The sequence below is a fragment of the Camelus ferus genome, chromosome 9 (genome assembly GCF_009834535.1).
Source record: "Camelus ferus isolate YT-003-E chromosome 9, BCGSAC_Cfer_1.0, whole genome shotgun sequence".
In the NCBI taxonomy this organism is placed as follows: domain Eukaryota; kingdom Metazoa; phylum Chordata; class Mammalia; order Artiodactyla; family Camelidae; genus Camelus; species Camelus ferus.
Window position 1 is genome coordinate 9,170,398 of NC_045704.1, and position 13,287 is coordinate 9,183,684.

The 13,287-nt window shown below is 55.1% G+C and overlaps 1 protein-coding gene and 1 long non-coding RNA gene across 2 annotated transcripts; both read right to left on the reverse strand.

The window, feature by feature from the left end:
* Nucleotides 1-55: 55 nt before the first annotated feature.
* Nucleotides 56-5,159, reverse strand: ZNF580 (zinc finger protein 580). The gene is given in 5 exon segments (XM_032487601.1): nucleotides 56-1,026; nucleotides 2,214-2,263; nucleotides 2,266-2,316; nucleotides 2,319-2,378; nucleotides 2,381-5,159. Coding segments are annotated over 5 exon segments (1,011 nt in total). The 5' UTR covers nucleotides 2,700-5,159; the 3' UTR covers nucleotides 56-495.
* A 5,799-nt stretch (nucleotides 5,160-10,958) lies between these two features.
* LOC106728727 lies at nucleotides 10,959-13,093 on the reverse strand. Its single transcript, XR_004322835.1, has 3 exons — nucleotides 12,628-13,093; nucleotides 12,020-12,103; nucleotides 10,959-11,901 (listed from the first exon to the last, which is right to left on the reverse strand). It is a non-coding gene; the product is annotated as an uncharacterized LOC106728727 (long non-coding RNA).
* Between the last annotated feature and the right edge of the window lie 194 nt (nucleotides 13,094-13,287).

A 13,287-nucleotide genomic window follows, 5' to 3' on the forward strand; every position in this document is an offset into this window, starting at 1 on the left:
CCCCCAACTCCGCTGCTTTGCCCTTCGCCCCCGTACGCAAATAAGAGCCCTAAAATGGAGTGCGGAATGTTTATTGAGTAGAGGGTGAGGGTAGTGGGCGCAAGGGGGAGATACAGAAATAAACCAGACCGTGCTGTGCTCTTTTGTCAAATCTTCCACGCAGACAACCGTTCACCGCTTCGAAGCGGAAAACCAGGGCTCAGAGACGTTACGCCACTTACAAAGGCTCGCACAGCACAGCTGGGCTGGAACTGGGTTCCGACTGGCTCCTAGGCCCAGGAAGGGGCAACGACTTGGTCTGTATCACACAGCTAGAGAGGAAGGAAAGGAAGGAATGCTTCTCCCTCTAGATAGTTGGGGAAACTGAGGCCCAGTGCAAGGCAGAAACCTCAGCTGAGCAAGGGAGTGTGTGGGGGTGGGGTGGGGGGGTGACGCTGTGTGGGTCAGCCTTGGTGGCCCAGAGAGGGGCAGGGTAGCACCGGCCGGGTCTGGAACTTAGTGGAGGCGCACGTGCTGCGCCAGCTCCGCGGCGTCCTGGAAGCGGCGTGGGCAGAGCGGGCAGGTGTGCGGCGGGCCGGCACGGGCACGGTGCGTGGCACGGTGCCGCGACAGGTGGCTGGAGCGCTTGAAGGCCTTGCCGCAGGCGCCGCACGTGAAGGGCTTGAGGTCCGAGTGCGACACGCGGTGGCTCTGCAGCCGCAGAGGGCTGGCAAAGACACGGGCGCACTCCGGGCAGCTGTAGCCCTTGCGAGGGCCCGGCTCTCCCGGCGGTGCCTCGCGCTGGGGCGGACCCCGGGGCTCCTCCTCCAACTGCACCGTATACGTGTAGGGAACCCCGTTGGCGTCGATGAGCAGGTGGCGTCCCAGCCGCGGGGGTCGGGGCCCTGCGGCTGAGGAAGGAGTGGAGGAAGGGCCTTCCGTCTTGGGGAAAGGGGGAGCCTTGGGGGGCGGTGGGTCCATGGCCTCCGGGGAGGAGGACCGAGGGTGGGGTGGCCGCGGCGGCAGCAGCAGCATCTGGAGCGGCAGCTGGGAGCGACGGAAGGGGACAGAAGTTAAAATCACCCCTTCCTAGGGAAGGTGTCCCCATTCTCACTCTTATTATCCCCCCTGTACCACTGACCTGCGTCCCCTACAGAAAACAGACTGCTTCCAGGCCAGCCCGCTCTACTTCCATCAAGCAGCTTCGGAGGCTCCTACAGCTGAGCTCAGCATCGCCCAGCTCCAATTGGCCTTTCTCTGGGGTCCTCCTCTTCCCTAGGCCAGACTGAAGGGCATCGTCCGGCCGCTTCCCTTCTCCCCACTCTCCAACAGCCAGTCAACTCTCAGGTGTGTTTCCCCTCTTCACGTATTCATGCCTCTTTCATCCCACCCAGGGCCCTTGCCTTCGGAATTTCTTTAATGGGTCGCTTCCTCTTCTCCCCAGCCCCAGCTCAGGTTGCATCTTCTCCCCGCCAGGACCACCGCAGCAGCCTCTTTCTTTGGTCTCCAAGCCCTCCTAGATCTCTGTCCCCACTAGGTTCCCTGGAAGCCTTCCCATATCAAGATACGCCCGCCGCCTCTCTTAATTTCCTCTCTAGGTACATCCCCAGAGCCCCACTAACCCAATTCCCCACTTTTCACACAGGGCGCCTCTATCCTGTGCCTATACTTAGCACCTCAAGGTTTCAGCATCTTCTCCCACTATCTAACCAATCCTCGAAATTTCAGGTGTGCACACCTAGGACGCCTCAACTGCCTGATTTCCATGTAGCCCACGGCCCATGAATCTTGCCACCCGCTAAGAGCCCCACCCAAGGGTCCCTCCCTCTCCCCAGTCCCTAAGTATAAGCCGCTGACTTCTTTACTATTTCTCTCTATACCCCTCAGGGGCCTCCTCTCACTCCCCGTGACACACACCAGAGCCTCTGGAGTCTCTTTCCCGAACAACCTCTGCCAAGCCCCCTTCTCCCTCCTTTCTGTGCGCACCTGGCATCTTTAATTCTCCATCCCTATCCTCTGTTCCGCTTCCTTCTGTACCCCAGGGCCCCTGAGCTCCTCTGCCCCTTCCCCGCTACACCCTCACGACCGCTTCGCTCCCGCACTCCCTCCAGTCTGTCCCCGCCGCCCTGATCCCCCGAGCTCGTTCCCGGCCGTGCCCCAGCCCCCTCCCCCAAGCCCCGCCGGCCTCGCGTCGTCCCGGAGCCAGGCTCCTCCCTCCATCCCGGCCCCCGTACCCCGTGCAGCGGCCTCTCGGGTCCGGAGGACCGGGCAGCGGTCCCGAGCAGCCCGGTCTTCCCCTCGCGAGAGCCGGCGGCGGCGGGACCGAGGCTTCCGGGAGCTCCGGGCCGGCGGCGCCGGGGACGCGGGCGCGGGGGGCGCGGGCGCGGGGGCGCGAGGGGCGGCGGCGTCCCTGGGAAAAGGCGCCGGCCGGAAACGCGCGCGCCGCAATGAAGGTTCCGCCGCCCCTGAGCCTGCAGCTCTAACGATCCGCGTTTTTTGAGCAGCTGTCGGGGGAGAGGGGAGGGGGACGAGGGCGCGGGAACCACACAGGCTGCCCACCTCCTGCCCCCTGCCTCGTTCCCACCCACGACGGGAACCGTCGGTCTCTGGAACGGAGATCGATTAGTAGACGAGGTCAGGCGAGGCTGTCTTTGCCCGAAGTCCCATGAGGAATGGGCACGCCCAATCTGTCCTCTTCCCACCGGCTGTCCCGCCGGCATCCCCTGCCCAGCAAGGCAGAGGGTGGGAGGAGGGTCGTTTCTGTCCGATCAGCAAATGCGGAGACCGAGGGCCAGAGGCCAGCCGTTGGCTCTGATGTGGCAGCGCCATTATCCTCTGGCCCCGAGGTCACACCTGGCCAGATACACAGGTGGGCAAGGGTGGCTCTTCCCATCGGGCAGGTGGGGAAACTGAGGCGCAAGGAGCAGTAGCGAATGTCTGGGTGGTGTCCACAAGAAGCGCGATGGACGCGACGCTCCTGCGCGCAGAGGGGAAGCGGCGGCCAGGCTGCAGGGTTGACCTAGAGAGGGGCAGGGCAGACAGGCCGGGTCCGGAACCTTGTGCGGGTGGCCCGGGCGCTGGGAAGCCGGCCACAGGCGGCGCACGTGGAGGGCTGGAGCGTCGAGTGCGACTATCGGCCAGTCGGGGCGCCCGCAGCTCGTCCCCAGCTGCGCGGTGAACTAGTCGCGCACCACGCGTGTCCACGAGCAGGTCGTCGCGCGGCGGGGACAAGAGCCGGGCAGCCGCAAGGGCAGCTGGGAGCACAGAGGGCAGAGAACCGGCCTTACTGTCACGCCCAGCCCCAGGACCCCGGAGTGGCCAGAGCCGGGCCAAAAAGAACTTTCTGCTTTGTAGGTAACCTTCTGTGATCTGCGCGCTGTCTGGTGCGACAGCCACCAGCCACGTGGGGCTATGGCGCATTTGAAATGTGGCTAGTGGCTGAGGACCTGGATTTTAAATATTACTTAATTTCTCTTAATTTAAATCTAAATAGCCATAGCTCGTGGCTGCCCACCTTACCGTAGGTCTCCGAAACCACCCTCAAACCGTTGAAAACTGGAGACCCGCGGGCCAGAAAAAGCTCAGTGTATATTTGGTTTGGATCACAAGATAATTTTTAATGTTTTACTGGGCAATATTTTAAAAGCCAGAAAATGCACCGACAAATTCCCAGGCACACTTGGAAAAAAGTCTCTAGATGTAGCAACATTAAGTTGGATCTGATGAAGTATTCTTCAGAAAACCTTCATGAAACCCCAGATGACACGAGTTGTAATATTAGGCTAAAATGAAAGATTCTCTAGAATTATGCTGTCCTAAAGAGCAGCCACCGGCCCACATGTGGCTCTCAAACGCTTGACATGAGTCCAGTCTTAAAGGAGATGTGTCAAATGCAGGACACCCGACAGATCCTGAGGACTTAGTACGAATGAGTGTAGACTGTCTCCTGGGTGATTTTTACGTGTATTACATTCAGAAATGATACTTTGGGTATAGCAGGTTAAGTAAAGTATGTTATTAAAATTTACTTAATTTTAACGTGGATCCTGAAAACTTCCCATGAGTCTCCCACCCAGATCCCTTTCTTGAGTTTCAGATCCGAATAACTGGCTTTGTACATGAAAGCCATCCCACTCCCATCTCTGGAAATAGTGACAATGACCAACATTTATCAAGCCTTCCTATAGGGCCAGTCAGCGCAAATGCACCAACTTCTCAGAGCGGACCCAGGACGAGATGCCACAAGGATCCTTACTTTATAGATGAGGAAACAGAAGCACAGAGAGGTCATGTGATGGGCCCAGGTCATCCATCGCGGGCTGGGAGAGCCAGGACAGCACCTACTTCCGCCTGACCCCTGAATCAGAGCTCATGACCATTGTCTGCAAGCACCTCCCACATCTCCCCAACCCACTGCCACTGCCACCCCAGCTTCAGTGACAGCCTTCCCACCCACCCCTCTGCCTCCTCTGCCCGTTTCTCTACGGTGGGAATACTGCAGCAATACATATATTTTGCTACTGTTGTTGTATCTGCAAATCTCGAACTACCAATTTACCCCTTAAGGGAGGGAAGAGGGTGGGAAGGGATAAACATATTTTTTAAACCCAGATAATCATGTCACTCCCTGACCTAAAACCCTCCTTGCTGCACATAGACTAAAACTCAGATACACCCCTCCCCCCAACTGCCTCCGCCACCAGCGCTCCTTGCCCTGGGCCCTGTGTGGACTGGCCCCCATCACCTAGGTGCCGCCCTGCCAACCTCTCACCTCCAGGCCCTCGTGTTTGCTGTTCCCCTCTCTGGGGTGTTCCTCCCAGCCCCTCACAGGGACAAAATCCTTTCTGGCCATTCAGGTCTTGACTCAAATAAACACGTCATTGTTGACGCTTGGCTGGTCGTGTTAGAGGTCAAGCAGGTGAGGAGTGAGGCCCCGCTGGCTGGTCAGGCTACCAGTTAGTTCCTTCGCGTCTTGGACTGCGGTCTGTGGTGCTCCTGCTCATTTACTGACTGGCTGTGTCACCGCCTGCCTGTCATCTCTGTCCTGAGCAACGTTCTAGCCTTGGAATCTAGCAAAGGCCTGGGGAGAGGGTAGGGGCTGGAGGCAGCACTGGTTGAATGAATGAATGAATGAATTCAATCACCCCATCCAAAAGTAAAGCATAATTTCCCCCCACAACCCCCCCAACACACACACACACACACCTGCTTTTCTCCTGGGACAGGATCATGATGAAGCCCTCACATCCACACGAGTCTGGAACCTCAACTGTCCTCACCCCGCCCGACTTCCGCACTCCCCAAAGCCAGAGAGGCACCAAGTTCTGTCCCTCCCTCATCCTGAAGGTGATCTGCCTCCCACCACTCTCCAAGCCCCAGCTCTGGCCCCTTCCAGTCACCTGAGCCCTGCCTTCTCCCTGGTATCCTGGTCCTCCAGTTCTCCTGCCCCACTGGCCTGACACTCTTCTCACAGTTGTGTCCAGTGTGACCTCTGCACCATTCAAATTTTATCACACTCCCCCCCTCAACATGACCCTCAGGACCAAGTCCCTGGGTTCCTCAGTCCTGGGACCTGAGGCCCTCCACTAGGCGGCCTACCACTTCACCCCACCCCAATCACACACAGCATCTCACAGACCCTGACTAGACCTTGTGCAGCTCCAGGAGCAAAGGTTTAGTATGTACTTCCCCTCTGGAACTCCCCCATTGCCTCTGCGGGCAGCCTCCTCCTCAGCTTCCTGGAATCCTGTGTGTCCTGACCTCCCAAGCTGGCGAGGCATCTCCTGAACACCACTAGTCCACCAGGTCCAGGGGCGTCCTTCTAACACCCTCCTCCCATGGACCTCCACCATGGCTCTGCCTGCAGTCAAAACCCCTTGGCCTGGCACTCAAGGCCTCTCCCCATCTGCCCCAAACACCTTTCCCCATCACCCGCCCTTCACCCACCCTGACTGGCCCCACGGTGAACCGTTCTGACCTCTCACTCCACACTTCGAACTTGGCAACACTGTGCCTCTGCTCACGCTGCCTGGGATTCCGGCCCCAGCCTCCCCAGCTGTCAGATCAGCACCTGGGTCCCCAGTCAGAATCAGCGCCTGGTCCCCAATCCAGAATCTTCTGCAACATGTGACTCACTCATGTGCCCCCCACTTCAGTTCGTGCTGCCTGTTAATATCCAGGGCCTCGCTTATCCTCTCAACAATCCAGTGAGGCAGCGACCAGGAGCACTGAGCCCCTGAGGGCAAGGGCAAGAGGAGGCTGGTCCGGCCTCCAGCCCGAGTGCAGAGGCAGTACTCAAACTGGTGCCCCTGCTCCGGCACCCTCACTTCCCATGGCTGCCCAAACCCTCCTCAGCCCAAAGTTTGAGCCCTGCCTCCTTCTGGAATTTTCCTGGACTACCCTCTTGTCAGCGGCCATCCTCCATCCCAAGCTAGCTTGTATCCCCAGGAAACAAGCCCTCCCCCTCCTTGGAGAATAAAGCCATTGCCAAGTCTGTGCCTTGGGCTCAATTTGGGTCCAAGTAACCCACTCACCAGGCTTTCTGGCCTGCTGTCTGTACCCGGCCGTGGGTACCCCCAACCCTCCCTCCAGGCCTTCTCAGTCTCACACCCCAAGTCCCTCACCTCACCTCACCTCAAGCCCTCACTACTCCCTTGAGCAGGACTCTAACTATCTATGTCTCCTGCAAATCCCCCTCCCTTGAGCCCCCAGCCCGGCCATCAGACCCAGGTACAGCCAATACCAGTCAGAAAAGGGCTGCAGGGATGAGTTCTGGGATGGCTCCAACCTCCAAAGCAGACGGAAGTGCCCCTAGGGGAGCACTCCAGCCAGAGACTCACACCCGCCAAAGGAAGGTTCCTACCTCACTTGGGTCCCCCGCAATTAAAGAAGAATCAAAACTAACAAACATTTATTTGAGCCTGTCTTAGCAGTCATCGTGAGTTGCTACAAATAAGTGAGGGGGCAATATCTGCTACCTACGTTCAGCACCTGATGTTTGTAGCTCACTGTTCCATCCCATTTTACAGATTGGGAAACTGGGGGTCCAGAATGGGGTGGTGATGGACCCCAGACTACAGAGAGGCTGTGGCAGAGTCAGGGATCCAACAAGAGACTCCAGCTTCTCACCTCTGGTGAGGATGGCTGGAGACCACAAGCCATTCCATATTTCAGGATGAGAAAACCCAGGCCCAGAGAGGCAGCCCCTTGCCTCTGGACACATAGCAAGTAAGCAGCAGCAAGGCCAAACCCCGACCTCTACCTTCTGTACCAGAAACGAGAGATTCCACAGAGCCCCTGGGGTCTCTCCACCGCCCAGGAAATTCTTTCCAACCTAGTGGTCCTGGACGTGCCGCGCCATCTACCCTGCATCCTACAAAGCCAGAACAGAGCAGGCAGATGTGAGACCGACCAAACCGGGGCTGCTGTATGAGGGATACCTCGCTGCAGCGCTTGGAGGTCTCCCCCACAGACGTAGGGCCGGAGCTCTGAGTGGGGTGATGCTGTCGCTCCTCCGGTGAGGGCAGCTCTTGAAGACCTGGAAACACGGAGGACAACCGAAGTCCTTGGGGGCTAGGACTCCGCCGGGGACCTCCTCCGTGTGCACATACAGGGAACACCATTGCCGTCAGTGAGCAGATGACGGCCCTTTGGAGGAGGGGACAGGCCGCGAGTTGGGGCGGGGACGTGGAAAAAGCGGGAGCCGGTTAAGAGGCGGGGGACCCATCCTAGGAAGGGAGGAGCCCATGGCCTCTAGAGAGATTCGGGAACAAGGTATACTTTGGGAGCCTGAGGGAAGGGCAGACGGGCGATTAGATGAAGTTCTTTCCACAGAATTCACCAGCCTCAAAGCCTCTCCATCCCGCGTCCCGAGCCACCCGGCGGACGCCCCGCTCGGGGCCTCTCCAGCCGCCCGGAGACGCCTCCGCGGCGCCGGCCCATGTTGCCTCGGCAGCGCCCGGGGCTCAGCGCCTACCTCCTGGCGCCGGTTCGCGGTGCGGGGGCCTCTCGGGGCCGAGCGCTGCGGGAACCGGCTCTAGGGGCGGCCGCAGCGTCCAGCGCGAGGTGGAGATGGACTCCGAGACCCTGAAGCCCGGCTTCCGCCGCCCTCGCGGCCGGACGGGGGGGGGGGGGGTGTCCCTCGAAATCCGCCCCGGCGGGAAACAAACACCTCCGAACAAGGGTTCCGCGTGTCTGCGCGCCTCACTTCTCTGCAACCGGGCGGTGGAGGGACGGGGGTGTAATATAAAGCCACTATTTGACGACGTGATAGATGCACAGGGATGGGAGACAAAAGGGTTGGATTTTTATCCGAAAAGTCGTGACTTTAAAAAAGTCACTTTATCCTTCTGGGCTGGAGAAGGAACCAATGGTTCCACAATAGGAAAGACTTCCTTCAACAGGAAAGAAAATATAGTGTCTATCTACAAATAGGAACGGAAACTAGAAAGGGCTAGTGACTTGTCTGTTGCTACACAGCAAATGGCCAGAATTTTTCAGCCTCTGGGACTGCTGAGGAAACCCCAGCCTTGTGACTTACCGTGTTACCTAGCAAGAAAACAGAGTCAAGTATCATTCTCCGTGTAGGTGGTAAAACCAAGAACAGAGAGGGGTAGTCACTGGCCCTGGGTCACACAGCTAGTCAGAGCTGGCTAGTATGATGCCAGCCCCTCCACAGGGCTGCAGTGGTGGAGGGAAGTGAAATCCGGGTCTGGTATACATCTGAACTCCTGGAGCACTTGAATGTCTTCTCGCAGGGGCCACACACTTAGGGCCGGAGTTCCGAGTGCAAGACACGATGCTGCCAGAGGGAGTGCAGGTTTTTACAGGTTTGTAAGCACAAAGGGAGGAAGCCCAGTGGAAGCTGGCCCACCCGTCTGCACAGTCCTGAACTGCTTCCTCCAACCACAGAAGGATGTGTGCAGAGCACCCCCACGGTAATCAACAAGTGACTACTTGAGTTTGGGGGGCACAGTTGAAGACAAAATCGGTGACCAACTCATCCTGGTTTGAGATGCATTCCAGACTTTCCCAGTTTTAAAACTGAGAGTTAGAAGCAAAAAAGAACAAGACAAGCTGATAGATGTCTTAGCAGATTTGCCAAATCACTACCATCTGGCTGCTAACAGGGAGGAGAGAATCCATTCCTAGTTTACAAAGGGGCTATTGAGGCCACGCTGTGCAGTTAAAACCCAGGGTCCCTGCCTCCTGAGTGAGGCTAAAGGTAGGAGAATCCACCCACAATGAGAATTAAGTCATAGTCATCTTTGAATCCAGAGGAGCAGCTAAAGGAAGGGAAAACTACATTGACTGAAGGTGCAAAGACATAAGCTAGGGTTTGAGGTGACCAGAGGACCTGTCTGCATCCCCCATTCTTTGCTTACATATGTCACCCAACAACCCCCAACACACACACACTCTCCTTAAACCCCTCCACCCCAGCCTCATCTCTCCAAGGGACTGGGGGGCTTTTCTTGGTCCTCTATGTGCCCAAACCCTAGACTTTCTAATTTTACCACTTCTCCATGCTCCCTGAATTTGCACAGGCCTCTTGCATCTATCAACCAATCCCTAAGATGTGCGCTGAGGGTCGGCTTACAGGCCCCTAGAATATGTGTGTGTGTGTGTGTGTGTGTGTGTGTGTTGGGGTGGGGGGTTCCTTTCCTTGCATCTCCATTCCTCTTCATCAGAGTAACCCTCCTCTGTTCTCAGACGTCCCCATACTCCTCAAGTCCTCAAGTTTTTTTTCCTCCCCAACTCCAAGACCTCTTCCTTTCATGCTTGTCCTGCGACACCAATTAAGCGTTCCCATCTCCCCGGAAGTCTCTCATCTCTGAGAGTCTGCATTCAACCTATTCCACGACCTCCCCACCATCCCTTTCCAAAGCCGCCTCCCAGGAGTCTGATCCCCAGGACACAGGAGGCGAAGAGACTAGACTTTCTTGGAGCCCTAAGGGGGCCATGGCACTGCGGCCAGCAAGGAGGGGGACCAGGTCCATGTGAAAGCATTCTGGCTGGAAGCACACGCCCTCAAAGGAAGGTGTCAACAGCCTTTTGTTTTGCTGATCTGTATCACAGTCATTAGGTCACCAAACATTTGTTAAGTGTCTCCTATATGCCAGCTTCTGGGGACAAAAGCATGAGCCAACCAAACAGAGGTAGTCCCTGACTTCCTCTACCTTAGAAGCAACAAACGTTAAATGCATTGGACAGCTACTGCATCCAAGAACTCTCCTGAGCCTCCTGAGGGCGACAGAGACCAAAATATTGACATGCCTCCCCGCTTCTCGACACCTGGGAGGAGCAGGTTAGGGACAATCAGGAGAAATTCAACCACGGACAAAGTCCTTCACTAAAGAATCTTATATAGGCTGAGAGGAGAACTTCCTACAAGGTGTCACAAATTCAGCCTTAGTCCTTCCTAGATGAGGAAACAGGCTCGGAGTGGTTAAGGGAGACGTTGATGATCCCACAGCAAGTGGGTGCCAGAGCCAGGACTACAGCCTGCGTCGGGGAGGTCTTTACACTTTCTTATCCCAATATTTCCATTTTGCGGAAGTTGTTCTATGGCCCCTGAGAGCTACAGGGATGAAGCTAGTCAGGTGGAACACAATTCAAGTGCTCCCTGAATCTGTCTCCCAGGCTACAGTCCTCAGTTTGGCTTGAATAAAACTCTCTTCTATTCCTATTACAGGTTGTGTATTGATTGTTTGCATCGACGGTTGCATTGATTAAAGTACAGAAGTCTTAAAGTTACAGGCGATGAATTTTTGCACTTGTACACAGCCGTGTAACCAGCACCCCAGAAGTCTCCCTATCAGCCCCCACCGAGAGTGATCACTATTCTGATTTCTATTCTCAAGGATTACTTTGGCCTGTTTCTAAGCCTCATTTAAACATAATCATACCGTGGGCACCCTTCTGAGACTGAATTCTTCCTCCCCACATTTTACATCTGTGAGATCATCCACACTGTTGTGTATTGATAGGTTTTTTTTCACATTGTTGTGTGTTCTATTGAATAACTATCCCACAGTTTGTTTCTTCCTTCCTTCCAACTGTTGACAGACATATTTTGAGTTCTAGTCTATTATGAGTAAAACTACAAGGAATATTCTTGCACATGTGTTTGATGGACTCATTTCTTATGAGTGTTTATCTGGTAATGAAAGCACTGGGTCCCAGCTTGTATGTCTGCTTAGCTTTGGCAGGTATTAACAGTTTTCTAAGGGACTGTACCCATTTACATTCCTGTCAGCAATGTCAGCTGCAGTTGCTGCACATGCTTCCCAAAACATGATACTGAAAGTCCTTTTACTTGCAGCCATGCTAGTGGGTGTGAACTGGAATCTCATTTCACATCTCCCTAACCCCTCATGATGTCGAATCCTTTGCCTGTGTTTACTGGCCACCTTAATATCTTCTTTTGTGAAATATCTATTGAAAGATTTCCCTCATTTTTAAGCTGAGGGAAGCTCTCATTGTCAATGGCCACGCAGGAAGCTGGGCAGGTTGAGGAAGCTGAGATCTAGGAGCACTCAGTGACTTGTTCATGGTACACTGCTGTCCCGGTCTGCTCAGGCTGCTGCAACAGTATCACAGATTAGGCAGCTTATAGACAACAGAGACTTATTCCTCACTGTTCTAGAGGCTGGAAGTCCAAGGTCAAGGTGTGGCAGATGCTGTGTCTGGTGAGTCTTGCTTCCTGACTCACAGATGGCTGTGTTCTGATGATAATGCCACATGGAGGAAGGGGTGAGGTAGTCCTGTGGCGTCTCTTTATAAGGGCACCAATCCCATTCATGAGTGCTCCACCTTCATGCACGAATCATCTCCCAAAGATCCCCACCTCTTAATACCATCACATCAGGGGCTAGCTTTCAACATATGAATCTGGGGGTCGGGGGGACACAAACATTCAGTCTATGGAAAGAGCAAAGCAGAGACAGTTACACAATCTCCATCCTAGCACCTGACTTTCTAACAGTGAACATGGTCAGATACTTCCCTACCAAAGTGTCCCCCAATTTAATGTACTTACCAAGAATCCAAAGGAAGGGGAAGATAGCTCGGCGGTAGAGCACATGCTTAGCTTTCACAAGGTCGTGGGTTCGATCTCCAGTGCCTCCATTAAATAAAAAAATAAAAATAATAAAATAAACCTAATTACTCCCCCTTCCATAAAAAAAAAAAGGAATCAGAGAAGCAGGCATGATATAAAGGGTGAGAAAAGAAAGCTCGATGGATGAAGCGGGGGCTTCCAGACCTCGCATGTACTAAAGCCTTGAGTCCAAGCAGGAGATGCTGCAGGACCTGACGGAAACGGCTGTATAGCGAACCCAAAGACACTAGACTTTAATGAGGATGTGGGGAAATTGGACCTGACACCCCCAATTTCAAAACCCCCATCCCTCGACCCAAGAGCCTTTTCTGTTAGGTCTTCAGTTCCCGCCTTCGGAGGCCACTTCCCCTCCCCAACCTCCCTTCGTTTTCCCCGCCCACCATGGCCCTTCTAGCCCACGCCACACTCTGTGGTTCCCCCTCCCACCCCTGTACCCACGCGCTTCCTCTCGTTTCCCTCCCACCCTGGCCCCTCTATCCGCCGCCAACTCCTCTATGGTACGCCCTCGTCAATCGTTCTCAACTTACCAGCTCCTTCTCTAAACGCCTCAGTCTTGGCCATCAGCCTCCCGCGCCCAATGAGATCCGTTCTCCGAGCGGCCTCTCTGGCTAGGCCGAGCGCAAACGGCGGCCCCTGGGGAAGTGCTTTTACAGAAAGCCCGGGAAAGGAGGGACCCTGGGTAGCAGCTGCGCGTTTAGGTCCTTTGCGAAAATATTTCCGACTGGAAACACGCGGCACAGAGAGGAAGGATCCGCTCTGCGTTTGGGCCCTCTCTGATAACGTGGGATCCCAAAAGGATCACTCTGTAGGAGTTTCCTGTCTTTCGTTCCATTTTTATTCTGACAGCATCAGAGACAGACAAGGAAATTGGGAGATGCCCACCTCATATCATAGACCAGGGAAAATGAGGCCAAGAATGGGGAAGGAACACGCTCAAAACGAGTCAACCAGGAACCAAATGGCACTCCAGCCAGGGTCCCCTGATTCCCAGTTCCCGGAACTTAAGTGTTTTTCTGTTTTAAAATAGGTGAAGGTAGATAGTAACAGAAGAGCTCCTAAAAGAGGCGTGCAGGGCCTTCACAGTCAGGTTCCAGTCCGATTCCCAGCCCTATCTACAAGGATTCTCCTTCACACGAAGCAAAACAGATCTAATTCTTTCCTTTAAAAGTAGTTAAGCAAAACTGCAG